At 37.1% G+C, this 24,495-nt stretch overlaps 1 protein-coding gene across 9 annotated transcripts in view; it reads right to left on the minus strand.

Annotated features, from left to right (window-relative positions):
- CSGALNACT2 (chondroitin sulfate N-acetylgalactosaminyltransferase 2) overlaps window positions 1-24,495 on the minus strand; it is a 46,167-nt gene that overhangs the window by 12,094 nt on the left and 9,578 nt on the right. For 3 of the 9 annotated variants that reach the window (XR_008424868.1, XR_008424866.1, XM_019445015.2), the window contains exons 2-6: window positions 15,605-16,540; window positions 12,748-12,964; window positions 11,301-11,402; window positions 7,848-8,026; window positions 5,778-5,872 (exon numbers count right to left, since the gene is read on the minus strand). Coding sequence is in view for 5 of the 9 variants with exons in the window: in XM_019445015.2 (XP_019300560.2) it covers window positions 5,778-5,872; window positions 7,848-8,026; window positions 11,301-11,402; window positions 12,748-12,964; window positions 15,605-16,265 (1,254 nt within the window). In the remaining 4 variants the exon portion in view is untranslated. Of the gene's footprint in view, window positions 1-5,777; window positions 5,873-7,845; window positions 8,027-9,636; window positions 9,659-10,315; window positions 10,408-11,300; window positions 11,403-12,747; window positions 12,965-15,604; window positions 16,541-24,495 lie in introns of those variants that run through there. The other 6 variants (XR_008424867.1, XR_008424869.1, XM_019445020.2 and 3 more) reach the window with 4 other exon arrangements.

Below are 24,495 nucleotides of genomic sequence, written 5' to 3' on the forward strand. Positions count from 1 at the left end.
CTCTACACCCAACGTGGGTCTTGAACTCATGATCCTGAGACCAAGAGTCACATGCTCCTCTGACTGAGCCAGCCGGGCACCCCCATTCCCCACTTTTTAAACTTTGTATTTTCCGCTACATTTACACTGCTGTATATATCTACATTTCATGAACATTTTCCTTTAGGTACATATTCACCACTGTAGGTACTATAATTCAATTTATTATTTTATCATTAGAGTTTTACTTGCTTTCAATGTTGTCAATATTATTATGTGAATTGCTACTCCAGAGCTCTGCTTCCTCAGGAGAGAATCCTGGGAGTGGAGATTACTGGATCAGAGAGATGAACCTGTTTGAAAACTCCTGGCCCAGGGAGCTTGCCTGCATTCCTACACCACCTGCAGGGATGGGAGACTTCCATCCTGCCGGCCTCGCTTGCATGGCTGTTTTAAACAGTGATTTCACAGCAGCAAAAAAGTTTCGCACTGCTGTTTTAATTTATTCTTCGTAAGTTTACTATTTAAATATGTTTATTGTGAATTATTACCAACTGTCTTTTAATCATTTTTTTCTATTGGTATATTTCCTACTTACTTTGAATATTAAGGAGATAATATTACACATTAAGGAGAGCAAGCTTTTGTCTTCCTTTAAGTGGGGAGACTGAAGTTTAGAAAGGGTAACTTGCAAAGGTTACAAAGGAGCGAAGCTAGAGCTTGAAGTGGAAGCACTTAAACTTATCTTTCTGCATAACATCTAGAATGAACCTACATTCAAACTATTCTTCTCTCACATCTTCCCAAAACAGACAAGAATATTAGTATGCTTTTATATTTCTCTTCACCCTCATATGTTGACTCCATTTGGCACTTTTTTTATCAAGTAATTTTTTTATAAATAATTTTTTTTTTGTTTTGGAGTAATTTTACGTTTATAGAAAAGTTGCAAAGCAGCAGAGAGTTCTCATATACTTCTCATCTAATTCTAACTTCCCCTAAATGTTATTATCTTACATTGTTGTGGTACATTTATAAAAACTAAGAAATCAACACTGGTACATTACTATTAACTAAATTTGAGACTTTTGTTTGGATTCCACCAGTTTTTCCTTCAATGTCCTTTTTCTGTTCCAGGATCCAGTCTAAGGCACCAAACCGCATTTATCTGTTATGTCTCCTTGGTCTCCTGAGAACCTGTCATAGTTTCTTAGTTTTGTTTTTAACGACCTTGACACTTTTAAGTTTATTTTTTTTAGTAACCTCTACACCCAACGTGAACCTCGAACTCATGACCCCGAGATCAAGAATCATCTGCTCCTCTGAGCCAGCCAGGCACTCCTGATCTTGACAACTTTGAGGAGTACTGGTCAAGTATTTTGTAGAATACTGGTTTTGTCTGATGCTTCTCATGATTAGGGTTTTGGAGGGAAGGCCACAGAAGTGAAATGGCCTTCTTGCTACATCATATCAGGGGTGCATAACAACCCTGGTAATGTTAGCCTTCATCACTTAGGGCTTAAGGTGGTGTCTACCAGGTTTCTCCCCTGAAAAGTTAGTTTTTCTCTTTCCATACTTGATTCTTTAGAAATGAGTCACCTAGCTCCACCTACTGGAAAAGAAAATACCTACATAAATTATTTGGAATTCTGTAAGAAGACTGATCTCTTTTCCCTCATCTACTCTTATTTTATCTAAAGAGCTTGTCTACCCATTGATTATTGTTTATCTACTTGCTCATTTATTAATTTTTATTTTTTTTTTAATTTTTTTTTTTCAACGTTTTTTATTTATTTTTGGGACAGAGAGAGACAGAGCATGAACGGGGGAGGGGCAGAGAGAGAGGGAGACACAGAATCGGAAACAGGCTCCAGGCTCCGAGCCATCAGCCCAGAGCCTGACGCGGGGCTCGAACTCACGGACCGCGAGATCGTGACCTGGCTGAAGTCGGACGCTTAACCGACTGCGCCACCCAGGCGCCCCATTTATTAATTTTTAAAATGTTTTTTATTTTTTTTTATGAGAGAGCGAGAGAACAGGGGAGGGGCAGAGAGAGAAGGAGACAGCATCTGAAGCAGGCTCCAGGCTCTGAGCTGCCAGCACAGAGCCTGATGCAGGGCTCGAACCCACAAACCGCGAGATCATGACCTGAGCCGAAGTCGGACGCTTAACCGACTGAGCCACCTAGGCGCACCTCCACTATGTATTTATACCAGTATGGGCTCAAGGATATTTATTTTATGCTTGGGGTTGCAATCCAGGACTATGTTATTTATCTTGTGCTCAAATTGTTCAGCTTTGCCATTGAGAGTTCTTCCAGGCTCCTGTGTCCCTTTGACAGACCCTCACCTCACCCTTTTGTTGTTTGAGTACTTCCTTACTTTCTGGACCTTCAGGCTCCTTAATTTCCTGTCCCAGCACTAAGATCTGGAAGCCTGGTATGCTTGTTACTCTTGGGGTATCACTGCTTCTAGGTCTTCTCAGGGGATAGAGCTAGGTAATACTTGTAAGCATGTACTGTTTGACTTTTAAATCCCCAATTGTTATTCATTTCTTTTTTATTATGTGTTTCATCAACAACTGTTTAAACAAAAGTTTTACTGGGGTTTTGTTGTTGTTGACTACTGTTACATTCTCAGATCTTCTTTCATACAGGCTCATTTCTCATTCTGCTGAAGAGGTCTGTAAGAAGTAAACCGAGTCCCTGAATGTTCAACAATGTCTATTTTGCTCTCAGATCAAATATGAATTCCAGAATTAAAGTTGTTTCTCTCAGAATGTTCAAGGTATTGTTTGATTGTCTTCTAGCACCAATATTATCAAAATGAAGGTGAATGCCAATCTGATTTTTACTCCTTTGTAGACAAGCTGGGGTTTGCTATTTTTGGTGTCTCTAAAAGCTATCAGGATCGTCCCTTCATTGTTCTCAAATGCCAGAAGACTTGTCTTTCCTTGGCTCTTTGAAGTTTTCTTCTATTTCCTCCTCTGTTTTCTCTTTTTTCTCCCTTCTGGAACTCCTATTCAATCAACAATTTCGGGAGCTCCTTGACTGATCCCTCATGTCTCAGTTTTTCTCTCACATCATCTCTCTTGGTCTTTGTGTGCCCAGATGGCTTGTCTTCTAGTTTACAAATTTGTTTCAACTGTGACCATTCCACTATTCAGCCCATTTAGTGAGTTTTAGATTTTCGTAATTTCCCAATTCTGACCTTTTTAGCACCAAATCTGGCTTTATGAATTTAAAGTTTTCTCTTCCTAAACACATATTTATCTTAAAGTTGTTTTCATTCTGTATTCATATTCTCATGTGTTACCTTTTCTGTTTTTCTGTTGGTTTGGCTACTCCTGGTTAACCGCTACTGATTTTTGTTTCAAAAGTCACTGTTCAAAAACCCTTGGCTGTTAGCTGTGAGTAGAGGGGCTTATCTCCAGTAATAGTGGAAGAGGGGCAAATGTGCCAAGAGTAGCTCATCTTCAGAGCCTGGGGCTTCCTATCCACCCTGCAACTCAATATTCCCCAAACCCTGCTCTGCCTCTCTTGCTCCAGAACTACCTACCCTGCTGCAGGCTACAGTCCAATGCCTAGGATGCCTGTTGCTGAGCACACGGCCAGAGAATACATACTTCACTACTCTCTGCCTTCTATGAGCTCAGAGGATGCAGAGCAGCCCCATCTTGTGTTCTCCTGAACACGTTCCAGATTCTTCTCTCCACTACTGATCCTATGCCAACTACTGCCATCTTACAGAAATTTCTCAAAATATGGATCTACAAGTGGCACTTCTCTCATTTTGCAGTGCTAATATACCTTTTTGTTTTTAGTAATTCACTTTTACAAAGTATTTAGGGTGTCAGATAAGGCAAATGTGGGTGCTTGGTTTGTCATTTTGATCCCATCTGTTTCTATATTCCTCAGTAACACTGGCCTACAGATAAGGTACAGGGTATGTGTATATAAACGCCTTGCCAGGTGTTCCTCTGAAGAGAATGTTGGCTTCATAAAATTTATTAAGTAGATCATATGGTACTAACTGTTCTTTTTTGGAAAAACTCACCAGTAAAACATTATACCTATGCACCTGCAGGATAATTTTTTGATAACTGTTCTAATTTTTTAAGTGGTTCTTAGTCTTTTCAGAGCTTCCATCTTTTTTATTCATAAAGCACTAACAAAAACTTTGCTCATGTTAATAGTTTATAAATGCTCAAATCTTTTATCTAGATTTTTTTTAAACTTACCATATAAAAACGATTTCTCTCAATGTTTTCTTATTCTAATTTCCAATGACGTGTTTTTCTGTTTACCCCAAATCTGTCCACGTTGATTAAAATATTTTTTTTAGCATGGGGCGCCTGGGTGGCTCAGTTGGTTAAGCGTCCGACTTTGGCTCAAGTCATGATCTCACGGTTCGTGGGTTCAAACCCTGCACTGGGCTCTGTGCTGACAGCCTAGAGTCTGGAGCCTGCTTTGGATTCTGTGTCTCCCTCTCTCTGTTCCTCCCCTGCTCACATTCTGTCTCTCTCAAAAATAAATAAAACTTAAAAAAAAAAATAGAAAAAAAAATTTTTTTGCACATAAAGATTAAGGTCCTATATATTAGTGAAACTATTATTTTTGGTTCATTAATTTCTGCCTTTATCTTTCTTTCCTCAGAGTTATTTTTCATTTTTTAACATCTTAATTGACTTCTTAGTTTGTTTCCATTTTTATTTAGTATTAACAATAAAAGATTAGGCTAAGTGCAATATAGTATCCTGGTCTGGAACCTAGAACAGAAAAAGGATGTTAGTAGAAGAAGTAATGAAATCCTAATCTATAGTGTAGTTAGCAGTACTTACCAATGTTAAGTTCTAATTGTGATCATCACTTATATAGATATTAACCTTAGGGAAACCGGGTGAAGTATAGGAAGGCTCTATATTATCTTTCAAACTTTTCTGTGAATCTAAATTATTCCAACATAGAAGTTTATTAAAAAAAAAAAGTATATTAACTCTATCAAGAACTAGAAGTTCTAATATGTGGCATTTCCACACCATGACTTTCTATGTAATTGCCCACAGAATATTATTCCTTCTTATTTAGTTTTAATTTCTAGTTAGTAAGGTTTCTTTTAATTAAAAAAAATTGTTTTTTTACTATTTACTTATTTCCGAGAGAGAGACAGAGTGCCAGCAGGGGAGGAGCAGAGAGAGAGAGAGGGAGACACAGAATCCAAAGCAGGCTCCAGGCTCTAGGCTGTCAGCACAGAGCCCAATGCGGAACTCAAACCCACAAACCATGATATCATGACCTGAGCTGAAGTTGGATGCTTAACCAACTGAGCCACCCAGGCGCCCTTAGTTAATAAGGTTTTTAAACTTAAAATTTATTTTTATTTATTTTTTTTATTAAAAAAATTTTAATATTTTTGAGAGAGAGAGCGAGAGAGAGCGAGCATGAGTTGGGGAGGGGCAAAGAGAGAGGGAGACACAGAAACTGAAGCAGGCTGAACCATCCAGGCATCCCTAAAATTTATTTAGTATTACTGAAAATATGTTGGCAGAAATGACTAAAATTTTCATATTCTAGAACATTGTTTTCTCTGTGTCCTAAATTTTTCTTTCCCCCTCTAGAATAGTACTTAATTCTAAAGCCATAAACGTGAAACCATCTTATCGTGGGGGGTGTAAAAGAGACAATGAAAATATGTTTATAATAACTACAGTTTTTTATGGAAACTTTCTTTTCTACTTGTGAAACAAATATAAAGGAATCTAGCAAGATCTTTGTGGCCTTTCCTGACAGTGAATCTTACCAGCTGCTGCTCCACAGGCGGTGGTACATCCTGACTGGCATAAACAATGGCAGGGTTGTAAAGACTGAACACCACAGGGTAAAACACCTTCTTACCTATAAATTAAATTATATGATTACATCACACAAAGAAGTCCTAAAATGAAAAGACTCATCAGTACTGCATTATCAACATTTTATTAAAGTCTTTCTTCAGTCATATGACTTTATCAATATTGTATTTTATCAATTTTCAGGCTACCAAACATCATGCTAGATTTGATGAAATAATGACTTAGATTTGACGAAATAATGATGACACATCAGTAGGCCAGGCTATGAAATTATAAGCTAAAATAGACTAAAGGGTGTTCTACACATTTATTCTCTTTGATTTTAGAAAGATACACAAAGGTGTTCTCTCAGCTATTCATTAGGTAAGCCATTTATTACTCATCATTTCATCTAATTAGTGGGGATAGATGTAGGTTAACCTTTGACAATCACCAAGAACTTAGAAACTTCTGTTAAAGCCATCCTTCAAAACAAATCATAGAAACAGTAAATCCAAAGAATATTATACAGTGAACAGATATGTACAGAATTAAAATATAGAACTGTAGATGGATATGAATAAGATTTGTAAAAGCTGGGAAGAGTTAAAATTACCTGATCTAATAGCTGCTGCAGAAGCCTTTGTCATTAGTATTCAAATTGATAGCACTAAAGGGAAGCTAAAGACTAGCCCATCCTCCCCCCAATAAAGACTGGCCTCAGTCAGTTGGGATAATATGAAGTGCTCAGTAACTATCAAGTACCTGTGGCAATGTGGTAGGCTTTTTATTGCAAGATCCCAACTAGATGCTCATCTCACTTTTGTTAAAACTCACTTAGGAATGGGGAGGTCAATTCTCAGAGGCCAATCTATTTCTAGACATAAAAATATATCTTTCACGTTGAGCAAACATGTTTCCTTCTACTTCCACATTGTGAACTTCATGCTGACTGGTGTCACAAAAGTAAACCTAACCCTCATTTATTCACTAGGTTCTCAAAGAGTTCCTGACAATCATCCCTCATGAAAATAATAAGAAAGTAATAATTTTCATGATATGAACAGTTCTACAAAAAAAATTTACTATGAGATTTTTTAGTACAGAAAACTTCCTTTTCACATTTAAAATAAGATTTGGGGGTGCCCAGGGATGCCTGGGTGGCTCAGTGGGTTAAGAGTCCTTCTCACAGTTCATGAATTCAAGCCCCACATCAGGCTCTGTGGTGACAGCTCAGAGCCTGGAGCCTGCTTCAAATTCCATGTCTCCCTCTCTCTCTGCCCCTCCCCCGCTCGCACTCTGTCTTTCAAAAATAAACAAGCATTAAAAAAAAAATTTGGGGGTGCCTGGGTAGCTCAGTTGTTTGAGTGTCCAACTCTTGATTTTGGCTCAGGTCATGATCCCAGGGTCATGGATTGAGCCCTGTGTTGGGCTCCATGTGAAGCCTGCTTAAGATTCATTCTCTCTCTCTCTCTCTCTCTCTCTCTCTTCTCCGCCTCTCTCCCCTGCTCGCGTGCTTTCTCTCTCTCTCTCTCAAAAAAAAAAACAACAAAAAAAAGATTTGCTTTATAAAAATGTCATCTGCCCATACATTTTCAAAAAATATCTACAACATAGGCAAAGAATAGTAAATCATCTAAATCGTCCCCATACACACAGCAAGGACACCAAGTACCATCTGTATCTGGACCTGCACGTGTGTCTTTGTGTTGGCACCACCTGCCTGAGGCACAGTGCTACTGACTCTCACACATCTCCACATTGTCTGCTTGGCTCTTTTCCTGAGAAGCGCTGCTTCCTCCTTGTCAATTTTAAGGCCTTTGCTTATCTGGATTCAATTGTTGGCAACAGAATTTGGCCGTAAGAGAAGAAGGGTATGAACTTCAGAAGGGCAAATTTTCACTTTTCTACTTAATATTCCAGTTAAAGTATGCCTAATATACCTTTAAGAAAACATAATCAACTTGATTCCAAATGTGGGACATGCTGACACTGCGCTAAATTTCTACACTCAGTTCATCTACCAACATGTTACGCACCTGGCTCAGCATTTAACCGGCAGCTGTTAAGGAATTCGGCTGAGAAATATATATCAACATCACAGAAAAACATCAAGACCTCTCCCTTGTCCCAAGCTTGGGCACCCACATTTAGTCCTTGTCCACGATTAAATTCTTCATTCAATGGGATCAAAGTATAATTGTGAAAATTAGACTCACTAGGAGGAAAACATATACAACAAAGGATAAGTCCCATTTAAAGCTTAACAACTCTCTTCTTTCAACACAACTTACGCAATATGTTTTACACTCTAGATATTTTTTTACTTTGGTTCTACATTCATACAGGGAAAGGAAATCTTCAGCTTCACATGTATGATCATCATCAGAGACAGATACTCACTAAATGCCCATATTTGAGGCAATGTGCTGGTGGTGTGAGCTTAAAAACTGTCGAGGGGCCACTGACCTTCAGGATGTTAAAAACTTATTGGGCAGATAAGAAACATACACATGGAAAAATGGTCATTAATATTTGGTAATAAATAATGCATTCCATGTAAATGGTACATGCAAAGAGTACTCTTGCTCTAGAGTTTTTCAGATCTTTGCTCACACGTCTCCTTATCAGAGGAGTCCCCCTCACACCATATGTGAAGTTGCTCTGACTTCCCTCTCTTTCTTCAATATTTACCACCCTGCCTGGCTTTGCTTTACTCAGGACCACCAGACATGTTTATTCGTGTGTCTTCCCACACTGGAATATAAACTCCATGAGAGCAGGGACTTTGTTTTGTTTGTTACTATGGATACAGTGCACCTCCTCAAAGAGTAGGAGATCAATAAATATTTGCTGAATGAATGAATGAATGAACAGCAGTTCTGAGAAAAAAGATTGCTTTTGTCTGAGAGTAGTTAGAGATGATGTTAGAAGCAGAATTTAACTTATGCCTTGATTAAAATCCTGAATTCAGTAGTGCGTTTAGAGGTTATTCCAATTAATTATTCTCAAAGGTAAAGAGATGAGAGTAGAAAGCATTTTAGACAACAGGGATCAGACAAATCAGATTGGAACAAAGGGATCCTAAAATGGGAACAATGAGAGAAGACCAGAAAAGGGTCAGACTGAGGAGTGAGTGCCTTCTGTGAGAAGTTAAAGGACCTGGTCAGTGTCCTTGAGGCAAGGAGGAGTTTTTCTGCCAGGGCCGTGGTTCTCACAATGAAGTCCCCACACCCACAGCATTAGCCTCCCTGGGAAAGTATTAGAAACCCTTCCTGGGTGGGTCTGGGCTACACCCCAGACCTCTGAATCAGATACTAGGGGTGACAATGAGCATCTGTGTCTCTCTTGAGACAGATCACTCCAGGTCGCTCTGATGTTAAAGTTGGGAGAAGTGCTGTGCTAGGGTACAGCTGGCTCAAAAAAGGGACATTTTAGGAAGATAATTCTTATAACAGTATAGAATGGGGAATGGAGAGATGGAAGCAAAGGCTCAAATAGTGTATGGCGTGGACTCCACATGCTCTGAATGCCCACAATGTCCTCCTCATGGGATACAAATCTCTCCTTTCTTTTGGGAAAACTGCTGATTACCACCTCACACTCCCAGCACCCAGCAGAGGAACTAATCATAGAACACCCCAACCACAGTTACTTCCTAGGGGCGGGGACCAGACTCAAGCTGGGCCAATCACAATACCCCCACCCCTCATGAGTGGGCAAAACTCCTTCCCTGGGCTTTTCTCAACTGGATCTGGGAGAAAGCTCTTTCCTCTCTGATGGCAAAGCTGAGAAGATGTGAGCCCAAAGCCGCCAACAGCCATATACCTCACATGTGGAAGAAGCCAATCTGCAATAGGAGAATGAAATCAACATGCAGAGAAAAACAGACAAGAAGATAACAAGAGAATTTTCATGGTATTCAAGTCTCTGGTTCCAGTCCCTAAGACATCAAAGCTGTTTTGTTTTTTTCCCCCAAATTTGGTAATAATCCCCTTAGTTTGGGAGCTATCCAAAATTCTTTCATAACATTCCCAGTTTCCTTAAGTATTCCCTAAGTTTAAGATAGGTTTCCATCATGTGCCACAGAGGAGTCTTGATTAAAGCAGGGACAACTTCAGTAATACCAACAGAAGTGCTTGGCACTTAGTAGGTGACCTGAAAATGGTAAGCAGGGAAGAAATGAAGGGAGGGGAAACCTGGGTTAGGTGGTGGCAGCAGCAAGAAAGAACAGAGAAGAGGTCCTGTGTAGTAAGCAAGAACTTATTAGAGGTAAAGAATGAGTGAAAGATGCTAGCTCTCAGACATTAAGCCCAGGGGATCATGAGAATGGTCTTAGTCCGAACTGAAAGAGGGCCATCGGGAGAAGAATAGCTAGTGTGAAGTAGGAGACAATGCTTGTTTTTTATTCATGTGCTGTGAGAGTCCCTTTGGGGTAGGGACTCCAAGTCCTTCCTCTGTGCCCGTCCTACTCCAACCACCCCAGTCAGACTCCCAAGCGGTGTACCTGGAACATAGTTGGTGGGATTCAATGAATGTTAGTTGAACGGTTCGAGAGGAATGGCCGGCCAAATCTGGACTCTTAGGGAATGGCCACAACTAGCAGAAAGGTAAAGAAGCAAGTAAAAGGATACAGAGTTGGCAGCGGACAAGACAATCAACCTAATACCTTACACGGTAATACATTTATATTTACAAAATATTTACATTTTACAAACATCAGAGGAAAGTGTCAAGAAGGAACTACTGGGTGGTTAGGCATCAAATATAAAAAAGCGATCAAAGAGGATAACAGAAAAGTTTGAATTTGGCAGCTAGGTCATAACTTCGGGCCCATAACTTAGAGATGAAAAGGCAGAAGAGCTGTAGAATTAATAATGGAGTATTAAGGAATTACAAATTCATTCATTCAAACCTCTGAGTACCTACTATGTGCCAGGTACTGTATGAGTTGCCTAATTAGAGAATTACTGTTCTATGAGGTTTAGCCAGAAAGGACAGAAACCTACTAGTAGCTGATGAGTATTATAGAGTCGGGTGGTGGTGTCTTAATGACAGGGGAGACCTAAGCATCATCTGCAGGACAAGAAGAATGAACTTGGGGAAATGGAAGGAAAGAAAAGGTGACAAGTGAGAGAAAGCTCAGGAGATAGTATTAAAGTGAAGGGATTAGATTTAGAAAAAGGAGAAGAGTCCAACACAAGGGAAGGAAGAAGTAATAAATGGAGGCAAATAAATAGAAGGTAGGTGGGCCACAGAGTGAGAGGGCCCAGATCATGCTAGGCTATCTGTCAAGAGGGCAGGGAAGACATATTATTTAGAGTTGCGTGAGTGAATTGAGGGGTGAAATGAGGAACTTATTATCACCACCACTCATGTGCCCAGCCAACTTTTAAATAGCAGCTATTTAAAATTAACTAATTAAATATCTGAAATTCTCATTCTTCTAATGTTACATATCAAGGACTTCAATGTGGACATGGCTCACCAACCTTGTGACAGATTCTAGGATAGACTTGACTTTAGACAGTCCTTCTTTACCAAAATACACCACTGTGAGATGAATTCTCTTGTCCTGATGAATACACACATCCCTAACAGAATTGAAAAATAAAGTTCATTCAAGAAAATATATAAGGCACTACTCATTCAGAAAGCCATCACATGAAGCCTTAACAAAATGAATGAGGCATTACTCATTTAGAATGAAACTGCAGAAACTTTAAGTAAATATAAAAGCGGCAATATCGTTGAATTATTAAAGAAGTCACAGCAAACGCATAACAACATATGCACATGAATATAACCCTTTGAGGCCCATAGAAGTTGCCATATTTCAAAATCTTTTTGAAACATTTGCTTTGGTATTGCCTTCAGAAGCAAATACAAGCTATTCAAGGAAAGAAGTCTAATCAGTTCATAAACAAATAAATATTCAAGTTGTTGGTCAAGAGTTATTTTGTCTTCAGACTGGCTAATTCCAGAAATTATACCTATCATTAAGGAATAAATATTTGCCATGACTGATGTTACTTACTGTAAAGAATAATGTAGCATCTGAAAGCAATTCCAAGAATGGCAGTAAAAAATGCTTTAGGAAATCAGATCTCAAGTGAGCTATTCCAAACAGGTAAAACTCATTTGGAAGAATGATTTCTATATATTTTGCTACAGAACAGCATTAACTAATTTTTAAGTCCAATGATTTCAAAATGAGAATAAAGATGGGATTATAAAGCATTAAAACTAGCATATTAAAATATTAAAAACATGGCAAAGGTTAAATTAAAACAAAAAAGCAAACTTTCCCCAGCTAGCTACCCTAATAACATACTTACTAATTTTTTTTAACACTTTAGCATTTTAAAATATCCAAATTTAATGACAAAAAAGTTTTTAAAAATTATTAAACTCTCTGCTTCTCAAGATGGAATAACTGTCTCCCATTTTTAGTTGAATGTTTGTATTTCCGAAATTCATTTCAATTTTAAAATTCAAATTTACTCAAGGGAATCTTCTGGGGAAACAGCATTGTCCTATATCGTGACTGCGAAGGCAATTATGAGTGTATAGATTTGTCATAACTCATGAAACTTCTACTTAAAATATGTGCGTTTTATTTATGTAATTTATACCTTAATAAAGTTATTTTTAAAGATTCAACTTGCCCTAAAGTGAATTCACACACAATTATAAAGGTCATCAAATGTAGTCTCTAATAGTTGTCACTCTCAATTTATTTCAAAGTTCAAACTGTCAATAACACACTATATTATACATGCTTAAAAAAAAAGAATAGCAAAAATTAAAATTCCCAAAGCCTACAAAATTACTCTATAATTCTAAGTAATCATACTCAATGAAGATGAATTAAGTAAATCTGCATGAAATGTGATTTTTTACAAGTGCTTAGTCAAATCATGACACCCTGAGAGTTACCTGAAGTTCTGCATAAACTGCGCAAAGGCTTCAGTTCTTTCAGCAAGTGGCACAATGATATTAATAATTGATCTAGTAATGTCAATCATCTCGCTCTTCACTTTCATGAGAGGTCCAAAAGGGCGGAAGAGGGTCACATGTCTATATTCCATAAGGTCTGCTTTCTTAAAAAAGAGTTCATACTGTGTGCCCTTATCTCTCTCGGTGCGATAATAACCTAAAGGAAAGAGTTAGGGATAAAGATGTCTCTATGTCAAAGTTTACAAATTCAATGTGAATACTGATTTTACTCAAAGATCAACAGTACAACAGTAGACTGAAGGGTTTTTAATCATTTTGTGAAAATATTTACCCCATTGTACAGTTGTAAACAATTCTTTCTTTAAAAGGAGACGTTAAAAAAAAATGTTCACTGCTCTATTATTATTCAATCCATAAATATGCTTCAAGTCACAACTGCCCCTTTTTACATATAACTTTTTTTAAATAGTAGAGCCTATCAACATAGAAATCTTATGATAAAAATAAATTACTTCTAGCACTATTAAATTCTAGACTTGAGAGTCAAAACTTCTATTGCTCAGTTCGGTTCAATGAAAATAAATGGAATACCTTCGTGTCATTCATTGGTAGTACAAAGAGGGCTATGTGGTCCTGGTTTTGAGAAAGGGTTAGTCTAGTGAGGGAGACAAAAATAAGTAAAAACAATACAGTGATATATACCTTACTCTACACACACACACAAATCTCTCTCTTTCTCTCTCTCTCTGAAGAGAGTGAAGTCAAAGAAAAATTAGTACAGATTTAAACATGGTGTTGTGAGATGCCTCCAGGAGAAAAGTCTGGAAGTCTATCGGGCAATCTGATTTTTAAGTGTGACATTCAAGAGAGAGGTAAGACCTATAGATGTGTGAGTCAGCCAATATCTGGGAATAAAACAATGAACAAGATAGACCAATTCCACTCCCTCCTGAGGCTTACAGTCTAAGAGGAACTACAAATTAGGAAATGGGCAATGCCAAATACTGTGATAAGTGCTATGAGAGGAGACATGGGTAGAGGTAACAGGAGGACACAGGAAGCACTGATATCTTAGACTTGTAGGTTGGAGATGACTTCTGAGTGAAGTGACATCTAAGTTAAAGTCTGGAAGAGGAATAGGAGTTACTCAATCATTAGTAATTTATTTATTTATTTATTTATTTTTTGGCAAGAGGAGTAGCAGAGTGGAGGAAAAGTGGGGAAAAAAATATGTTCCATACAGAGAAAACTCCTGTCAGTGAAAGATTCCAAAGAGTTATAAGATAAGCAGAGGTTGTGGAATATAAAAGTGACATAGCTTCCTTTCTTTTAGGCAAATGTGAAGACATTTTGCATTTTAGTGAGTTATTTCCTCAGCGGCTTTCAATTCTGCCATAAACTACAAATATGGTGAAAAGACAAAAAACTGAGCTTGCAGAAAAATTAGAAGAGTTTTGAGAGAAACAACCCATCCAAAATTGCAGTAAGTGAGAGCAGAAAAAAAGAAGTGACTACAATGAAAAGATAGCTGCAATGCCACAGAAAAGCACAAGCCCTCCAAAGGTCTCAAGGTGCTACCATATTGTAGTATAGCAAGTACTATCCATGATGATTCAGGGTCAAAGAAACTACATACGGTATACTGTTCAAAGAATCAAGCAAAGAGAACTTTTTTTTTTTTTTTAGTTTTTTAATGTTTTTATTTTTGAGACAGAGAGAGACAGAGCATGAGCAGGGGAGGGGCAGAGAGAGAGGGAGACACAGAATCCAAAGCAGGCTCCAGGCTCCGAGATGTCAGCAGAGAGCCCGATGCAGGGCTCAAACTCACAGACTGTGAGATCATGACCTAAGCTAAAGTCGGATGCTCACCCGACTGAGCCACCCAGGCGCCCCAAGAGAACTTTTAAGAAAGATTTATATCCAAAATGGTTTTTAAGTTTGTAATTAAACATCTAGCAGGAGATATAAAGTTGGAAATGGGTAGGAATCTGTAATTATTCCTGTTTCTATCCATCAGCAAATGTCTTAAATTTATAGAAGTGTTCCTCAACTTTTGAGTCATACCCCATTTTGGTATGTATAAATGCCATCCCCTCTCTGCAGTCTGTATTAGCAAAACAGGTTATTTCTTTACTTTTCCAAAAGCCAAATATGCTTTTCAAAATTATGTATGCCTCCTTGATGTTCTGACATGTGCTTCTCTTCCTCCTAAAATACAGAATAACTACCAATCTACTAAATTAGGGTTTTTTTTTTTTGTCTTTACCAAATAGTTTTCAAATCATTAACCTTAGTTCATACATTTAAAAAAATACAAAAAGGAGTATCAAGACCAGATAAGAGAGGAATGCAAATACATACATGTACACACATAGCCCTAAGAGCCCTTTATCTTGACTAGTACTCTTCTACATAATCTTAGAAATATTCTATTTCCCTGGTCCTTATTCTTTTATTATGATCACAATATAACTTTTTTTTAAAAAGCCACTTCAGGACACCTGGGTGGCTCAGTTGGTTAAGCATTCAACTCTTGGTTTTGGCTCAGGTCATGATCTCAGGGTTTGTGAGACTGAGTCCCACGTCAGGCTCTGTACTGACAGAATCCCTCCTTGGGATTCTCTCTTCCTCTCTCTCTGCCCCTCCCTCCACTCGCTCCCTGTCTCTCAAAAATAAATAAATAAACTTAAAAAAAAGCCACTTCAAATTCTTGGTGGAATGAAGTAGGTAAAAAATTAAATGTTTCACTACTGTAGATAATGACTTATATTTCCAACATAGAATAATAGGATTTTGTCATACGAACAACTATGTATGAGCACATTTTTCACATTACCTTCTATGAAGTCATTTTCATTAAATATCATTTTCTCTCCAAGGGGACTGTCCTCCTCTTCCTGTTCATCATCTTCATCAGGATTATTAATAACCTCTAAGCCAGCTTCAATAACTTCTACCAATTCATCTCGCTTGTCTTTTCTAACTGGCTTTTCCTCAGGATGGCGAGTGAGACCCATTTCCAACTGGAATACTTTCATTAAGGTAAAACTTTCAAAAGGAATGACTCCATACTCACTAGGTAATTTGGCTCCTATGCTAACTTCAGCTTTGTCAATTTGGGAATGAAGAAACTCTAAAAGATCACTAGGTGTTTGTTCTTTGTTGCCTTGATAGCCTATGCCATTAGCCCCTACATTCTTTCTCTCTTGCAATGATCTCATCTTCTCACTCATTTCTTGTAATTCTTGTTTTAGTTGGGCAATTTGGCGTTTCAGACTGGTAGCCCTGGTTTGATAATGTTCTTCTTGCTCCTGTAGGAGGGCCTGGTAATACTCTTTACCATAGTTTTCCCCAATAACACCAGGAAGAGGTGCATTTCCATCAGTCTGGGGGGCGCATTCCAGAAGGTATAAAAATAATACCAAACTGCAGAGTAAAGCAAGACCCAACAGCAGCCAGTGGGTCCGGGTCTGAAGAATCAATCCTCTTCTAGGCATTCTTATTCATGTGGACTTGCCTAATGAGGTAAGTTCTTTGGTTGTTCATTCCTTTAGAAAAAGGTTATCACAAATTAAAAACAAAATCAGGATTTCCATTAAAGGTACCAAAATGAACTCTGCTATAGCTTAAAAACTTTCTTCCATCAGCAGTGAAGGCTGCTTGCAGAAATGAAAAATAGTGCATACTTCCTGTATTGTTACCATGACATCCAGAATAAAGAAATCTGATCTACAGAATCAGATAAAATTCCATTATATGTGTGGTGATTTTTCTGAAAGAAACAGATCAGAATCAATCAGAATTTTGTTTCCTTAAACATATCAAATTGTTGGTAGTTTCAGTAAACTTAGCTATGTGATTACTATATGTAGAACACCATAAGAAGTGCTAATAACAATGTAGAATATTCAGTAAATGCTGGGAGAAAGGATTAAGAAAAATACCTTATATAACACTAAAATGCCATATGTAATACTTTTAACCAGAATGTCTACACATCCATAACCTGAATAAATCAAAGAAACATTAAAATTATGTTTAGCATAGTTATTGTTACATAGACACTAATGTTTCTAATTACTTGAAAATTATATAATTTATAACTTTATTAACATAATATTTAGATTAATACCCCATTTCCCACCTAGAGCATATCACCATTTGGGAACTGAGTTTCCATAAATTGTTTCTGTTATGTTGATAATGGCTTACTAGAGAGATATATTTTCTTCCAGTTTATTCAGTTCAAGCATTCTGTTTTATTAAATTTCAATGGATGAACTCAACCAATATTAAAGCCTTAAAATTAAGTGAGGGGTGGAGGGGAGGGACAATTCCAAAAGGTCACAGACATCTGGAAAACACATTAAGAAATATTTTTACATCCAAAGTCCTCCCATAGAGTATTTGGACATTAGATCACATAATTCTTTCCACTGTATTACACAGCAACAGATTTCCTACAAGTCTGGAAAGGTTTAGAGTCTATTTTAAAAACAACAACAACAACAACAAAAACTCAAACCACAAAACAAAACAGAACGACCATTTTAATGTTTACCTATGAGGAAAAAAATTCAGAAACAATTTATAAATTTACAAAATCACATGCTCTGTTCATACCACAACCAGTTGTGTGAGATCTGTATTTCTATTTAAACTAAAGATTCTTCATTCTATAAATAGAGAAGGTTAAATTTAGGAGACTGGAGGCAGGGGAGGTCCCTGCTGCAGAGAGAACTTTTATTTTAACAAAGTATTTGTCAAGAAGGATATGTGATACTCCAGCAGACTTTTTTTTTTTTTTTTTTTTTTAACGTTTTATTTATTTTTGAGACAGAGAGAGACAGAGCATGAACAGGGGAGGGGCAGAGAGAGAGGGAGACACAGAATCAGAAGCAGGAACCAGACTCTGAGTCATCAGCCCAGAGCCCGATGCGGGGCTTGAACTCACGGACCGCGAGATCGTGACCTGAGCTGAAGTCGGATGTTTAACCGACTGAGCCACCCAGGCGCCCCTCCAGCAGACTTTTTATAAAGATGGTTTCTACCGGTGCGGCAGACCCTATGGAAGATCACCAGGGAACATCAGCCCTAGTCACTTTCTTAGTGAGTAGGGAAAGCCTGGATGCCTTCTGTGAAAAATGTTGCAATGTGTGTTGTGGTTTTGTTGTTGTTGTTGTATATGTGTGTATGTGTGTGGAACATATCTGTATAAAAATGTAGGATAGATTCAAACTTCTTATGGCCAGTAGACCGCAAATAATGGTAATCACCCTTAGCCATTTATTACTTACGTTAACCAAATGATAACCAAGTATCATGAAAATTTTAATTTACTACTAGGAAGTTTTACTATGATGGCATCTCTTTTATTGATTATAAATCTTATTTTAAGTGATGTAGAAAAAAACAGGAAAAAAATTTGGCATAAATAAAAGTATCTAGGGGTGCCTGGGTGACTCAGTCAGTTGAAAGTCTGACTTCAGCTCAGGTCATGACCTCACAGTTTATGAGTTCAAGCCCTGCGTCAGGCTCTGCGCAGACAGCTTGGAGCCTGGAGCCTCCTTCAGATTCTGTGTCTCCCTCTCTCCGCCTCCCCCGCTTGTGCTCTCCCTCTATAATAAATAAATAAACATTAAAAAATTTATTTTAAGAAAGGTATCTAATTAAAAAATAAGGATGCAAAGCTAATATTAGTTCTAGGACTTTACCACGTCTCAAAACCATAGTTCTTAGCTTGAATGTCATTACTTAAAAGATAAAATTCAGAGGTATCTCTTTTAACTACTTATAAGTTATTACTAGCCTGCTTATTAAGGAAAAGACTAAAATTGAAAATGTAGAGCCACAATCTTACATAAGTTATTAATAAAGTTATACATATTTAACACATTCTAGGTAGTTTTGCTATAAGTATCTTTCCCACAAGCATTTTTGCTGAATAACTAATAAGGTCATAAGGCAATTTTGCTGTCAAAGATTAAAAAAATAACTGGCTGACAGTTTCTTGGTTTTATCAACTAGATGACAGCTTGGTTTCATTTCTCCATTGACCGTAGTACTCCCATTTTTATATTATATAAATCTTAGCCCCCATAATATTCTATCCAGTGGTGGAATTTTGAAACCACCCTTCCCACAGAACTTTGGAATGTCTATCAATGGACATCTGACAATATGACAAGAACAAACAACAGTGTAGAAGGATTTCACAGTACAATACAAAGCTAAGTTACAAATATGTATCCTAGTATTTGGAAACTGATGCCTCTCTTTAATGAAGGAAAAAATTTTCATGAAAAAATAAAGTGCAATGCTGAACACGGACATGAATCAACAAGCAAAAAAAAAAAGTATAATACTATGAAAAAAAGACTTTGAAGACAAATGTTTAGGTACAATTCACAAAATAAAATCAGTTATTTGCACAACATTGCCATAAATCTACACACATTTTAAATATATTCAAATATTTTGTATTTTACAATAGTTTTTAAAATTTTGTTATTCACTTTTCATTTTTCACTATGTCCTTTTTAATAAATGCCCCTCTTTTATTTTTCATGATTTTATCTTTTATGGTGAAGTTGCTTTATGGCCAATTAGCTATGCAGCAAAAATGCTTGTGGCAAAGATGCTGCAAAAACACCAGACATGATTTAACTAAATATAGTATACTCAAACTGTTTTGAAATGAAATTTGATTAATAGAACTAACAGCATGTAGTCGAAGTATGTCTACATTTTATTAATACGGTACCTCATAGCTTTCTTCTTTATATAGCATTGTATTTGAAACTGTGAGATGTGATCCATTACAAGGGTCACTTCTAAAGGCTTACTTTTCACTGAAATTGAACAGGAACTATCAGTGTATACCACATATAGCAGTAAGTTTTTTATTACAATTATGTATATGTATGAGATCTCCACATAAAATATATTTATAAGAGGGATGTGGTCCAAAAACCCTGGACAATACTGATTTAAAAAGTATTTTTATACATTTCCTATGCCAACTTTTGGCTAATAACAATAAATGCAGAAATGAAAGGTTTAAATAAAGGTTCTATAAAACTATTACATGGTAGCATTAAAAAACCAAGGTCTTTCCCCCCCTTCAAGCAAAATACAGGTTTTGAGATATCTTACATGCCTATTTACAGTTAAATCTCTTACAGTTGAAATGAAAGAAAAGTTGCTGTAATTACTTTAGAATATAAATGTTATTTGCATAGCTCTGTGGTTAAAAATAAAAGATACCAAATTAAAGTCTTACTCGCCTAGTCTGTGAAGGAAACTCTTTAGCCAAACTCTCAACTAGATTATAAAAACTTTAAATATGTTAAGTATGTTGGAGAAAACATCCATTTTTCGGCTGTTACAGCTTGACTGCCCTCATTCTATGTGTTTATATCATAAACAAGGTTCATTCATAACCCAGAGTTAATCCCAAGCAACCTTCTATGAACAAACAGCAAACAGTTAAATGTTGTGAGGAGAGAATGAGAAACTATGGAGATAGGAAAATGAGCTGTTCAAAATATGTAATACAAAATCAAAGATCTCAGGGTTAAAAAGAAACCTTAGGAGCCATCAATTCTTATTCTTTAAAAACACATTAAAGAGACTTCCTAGATGAAACAACAAGGACAGATTTACTCTTGTACTTGGGACAATAAAAAATCAACCAATAAAATCCAGAACCCGCCCCTCCCAATATAAAACAATGTTTTTCAAGATACTGAACACTGGGTAACAAAGGGCAGTGATCCTTGGAGAAACAAAAAATAAACGATTGCCCAGCTTACTGCCTTAGTTTCCAGGTCATAACACAGGGAGTCCCCTCTAAGCAGGGACCAGTTGACTTGCTGAGTTGATGAGATGGAGCCAACAGGCTGAGAAGACCAAGGCTGCTAGCATGAAAGGATACAGTACCAGAAGAGAGAGTTGCACAAAGAGAGAACTCCAGAGATCTGAGAAGGACACCCTTTGGGTATTCAGCAGAGCACTGACCAGTGCAGGCATATAAAAGAAACTAACTGAAGCTAAAAAAAAAATTAGAGGACACAGATCTCAGCATTCATACTGGGCCAGGAATAATGTGCATGTTCCCACCAGACAGACTGGAAAACCTCAAAATACATGGGACATTGGGTAGAGTACTCAAAAAGGTCTTGCCTCAGTCATGGGAAAAAACTAACTCTAGACTAAACATGGCTCTGGTCTTGCCTAACAAATCTTAAAAGCAAGACCTGAAAGGATCAAATTGTTTTCAAGTAACTGCACAACAAGCCTCAAAAATATTTATAGGAATATAAAAATATCTAGCACCCAGCAAAATAAAATTCACAATGTCTGACATCCAAACAAAAATGATCAGGCATACACAGAAAAAAAAAATATATATATAACCCATAATGAGAATAATCAATGACTGAAAATGTTTTAGAACTGACAGATGCTACCCCAATGTTTATAGCAGCGCTACTGACAATAATCAAAGTATGGAAAGAGCCCAAAAGAGTCATCGATAGATGACTAGATAAAGAAGATGTGGTACATATATATAATGAAGTATTACTCAGCAATCAAAAAGAATGAAATCTTGCCATTTGCAACAAAGTGGATGGAACTAGAGTGTATTATGCCAAGCAAAATTAGTCAGAGAAAAACAAATATCATATGACTTAACTCATATGTGGAATTTAAGATACAAAACAGATGAACATAAGGGAAGAGAAGCAAAAATAATATAAAAACAGGGTGGGGGGGACAAAACATAAGAGACACTTTTTTTTTTTTAATGTTTATTTATTTTTGTGAGACAGAGAGACAGAATGTGAGGAGGGGCAGAGACACAGGGAGACACAGAATTCAAAGCAGGCTCCAAGCTCTGAGCTGTCACCACAGAGCCTGATACGGGGTTTGAACTCATGAACTACGAGATCATGACCTGAGCTGAAGTCGGAAGCTTAACCAGCTGGGCCACCCAGGTAGCCCAAACACGAGAGACTCTTACATGTAGAGAACTAACTGAGGGTTGCTGGAGGGATTTGGGGTGGCGGGATGGGCTAAATGGGCAAGGGGCATTAGGGAGGACACTTGTTGGGATGAGCACTGGGTGTTATATGTAGGGGATGAATCACTGGATTCTACTCCTGAAATCATTATTGCACTATATCATAACTAATTTGGATGTAAATTAAATAAATAAATAATAATAAAAAAAATGACGGATGCCAGAATTCATAGAAAAGAACGTTAGGGAGCACCTGGGTGGCTCAGTTGGTTGAGTGTCCAACTCTATTGACAATAATAGAGTTATTATTATTACTGAGATTGACAATAATAGAGTGATTACTATTACTAAAACTCTAGTAGGTTTCAGCTCTGGTCATAATCTCCCAGTCATGGGATTGAGCCCCTGCATCAGGCTCTGTGCTGATATGAAGCCTGCTTGCAATCTGCCCCTCCCCTGCTCGTGCACAAGCTTGCTCTCTCTCTCTCTCAAAATAAATAAATAAATAAGCATTATAAAAAAGAGAAAAGGATATTAAAATGGTTGCAACTGTATTTAAAAAGATATTCATGGGGCGCCTGGGTGGCTTGGTCGGTTAAGCGTCCGACTTCGGCTCAGGTCATGATCTCATGGTCCGTGAGTTCGAGCCCCGTGTCGGGCTCTGTGCTGACAGCTCAGAGCCTGGAGCCTGTTTCAGATTCTGTGTCTCCCTCTCTCTGACCCTCCCCCGTTCATGCTCTGTCTCTCTCTGTCTCAAAAATAAATAAACGTTAAAAAAAAAAAATAAAAAAAAAATAAAAATAAAAATAAAAAGATATATTCATGTTCAAAAAACTAAACAGAGACACAAAGGACATAAAAACATCCAAACTGAACTTTAGGAGATAAAAACTTCAATGTCTGAGATGAAAAATACATTGAATGGAATTAGTGGTAGATATTTCAGTGCAAAATATTAACAAATTGAAGACACTGTAATAGAAATTATGCAAAATACAGAAGGAAAAGAGAATGAAAAGCATGAACAGAGCACCCAGAAAGCTGTGTGACAGCTTCAAGCAGTCTAATATATATGTAATTAGAGTCTCTAAAGAAGTGAGAGGGGGGTGAGGAGAAATATTTAAAGAAATAAAACTGAAAAGTTTTCCAAATTTGATGAAAACTATTAACACAGATCCAAGAAGCTCAACGATTACCAAACACAAAAGCCATAAAGAAAACTAAAGCCAGGCACACGATAATCAAATTGCTCAAATTCTATGATAAATAGAAAATCCTGAAAGTGGCCAGAAAAAAAACACACACCACATACAAGAAACAAAGGGAGTGGAGCATTATCTTTAAAGAACTGAAAGGAAAAATATGTCAACCTACAATTCTATACACACAAAAAGTATCTGTCAAGAACAAAGGCCAGTAATTCTTTAGACATTAAAAAGCTAAAAGAATTCATCACCATCAGACCTGTACTACAAGTCCTTTAGGCAGAAGTAAAATAATACCAGATAGAAATATGAATCTATACAAAGCATGAAGAAAGTAGAAATGTTAACAACATGGATATAAGTTTCAAATTATTTAAATCCCTTTAAAATATAAAGACACAAACCACTGAATCTGACTTAGGAAGAAATAGTAAATATTAACAGACCTATGAGACCAAATTAATAATCAAAGACTACCCACAAAGAAAAGTCCAGGCCCAGATGTCTTCAATAGCGGATTCTACCAACCATTTGTAAGAATTAATACCAATTCTTCACAAACTGTTCCAAAAAATAAAACACACTTTCCAAAGCATTCTATAAGACCAGTATTACTTTGATACCAAAATCATATAAAGACATCAAAAGAAAACTAGATACCGATATTCCTTAATGATAGAGACACAAAAATCCTCATCCAAACTTTAGTACTCTGAATCCATCAACACATAAAAAGTATTATATAACATGACCAAGGGAGATTTATCACAGAAATGCAAGATTGGTTTACCATCTAAAAGTCAATTAAGGGGCGCCTGGGTGGCGCAGTCGGTTAAGCGTCCGACTTCAGCCAGGTCACGATCTCGCGGTCCGTGAGTTCGAGCCCCGCGTCAGGCTCTGGGCTGATGGCTCGGAGCCTGGAGCCTGTTTCCGATTCTGTGTCTCCCTCTCTCTCTGCCCCTCCCCCGTTCATGCTCTGTCTCTCTCTGTCCCAAAAATAAATAAAAAACGTTGAAAAAAAAAATTTAAAAAAAAAAAAAATAAAAGTCAATTAATTTAATATACCATATCAATAAAGGACAAACCCCGCACAATCATGTCAATAGACAAAGAAAAAGCATTTGATAAAATCCTGCACCTCTGATAAAACTACTTAACAAACTAAGAATATAAGGAAACTTCCTCGACCTGATAAAGGGCAGATACAAAAAAGCTAACACACAGCTAACTTCACGTTTAATGGTGAAAGACTACATGCTTCCCTCTAAGATCAGGAATAAGACAAGGATGTCTGCTCTCATCACTTCTTTTTAACACAGTACTGGAACAGGTTCTAGCCAGGGCAGTTATGCAAGAAAATGAAATAAAATGACATCTAGATTGGAAAATATTGCACATGATATGATCTTGTATATAGAAAATCTTAAGGAATTCACTAAAAATCTATTATAATAAATAAGTTTAGTCAGTTTGCAGGATACAAGATCAATACATAAA

Source organism: Panthera pardus, unplaced genomic scaffold (genome assembly GCF_024362965.1).
Source record: "Panthera pardus isolate Hobbes unplaced genomic scaffold, ASM2436296v1 HiC_scaffold_22, whole genome shotgun sequence".
NCBI classification, from domain to species: Eukaryota; Metazoa; Chordata; class Mammalia; order Carnivora; family Felidae; genus Panthera; species Panthera pardus.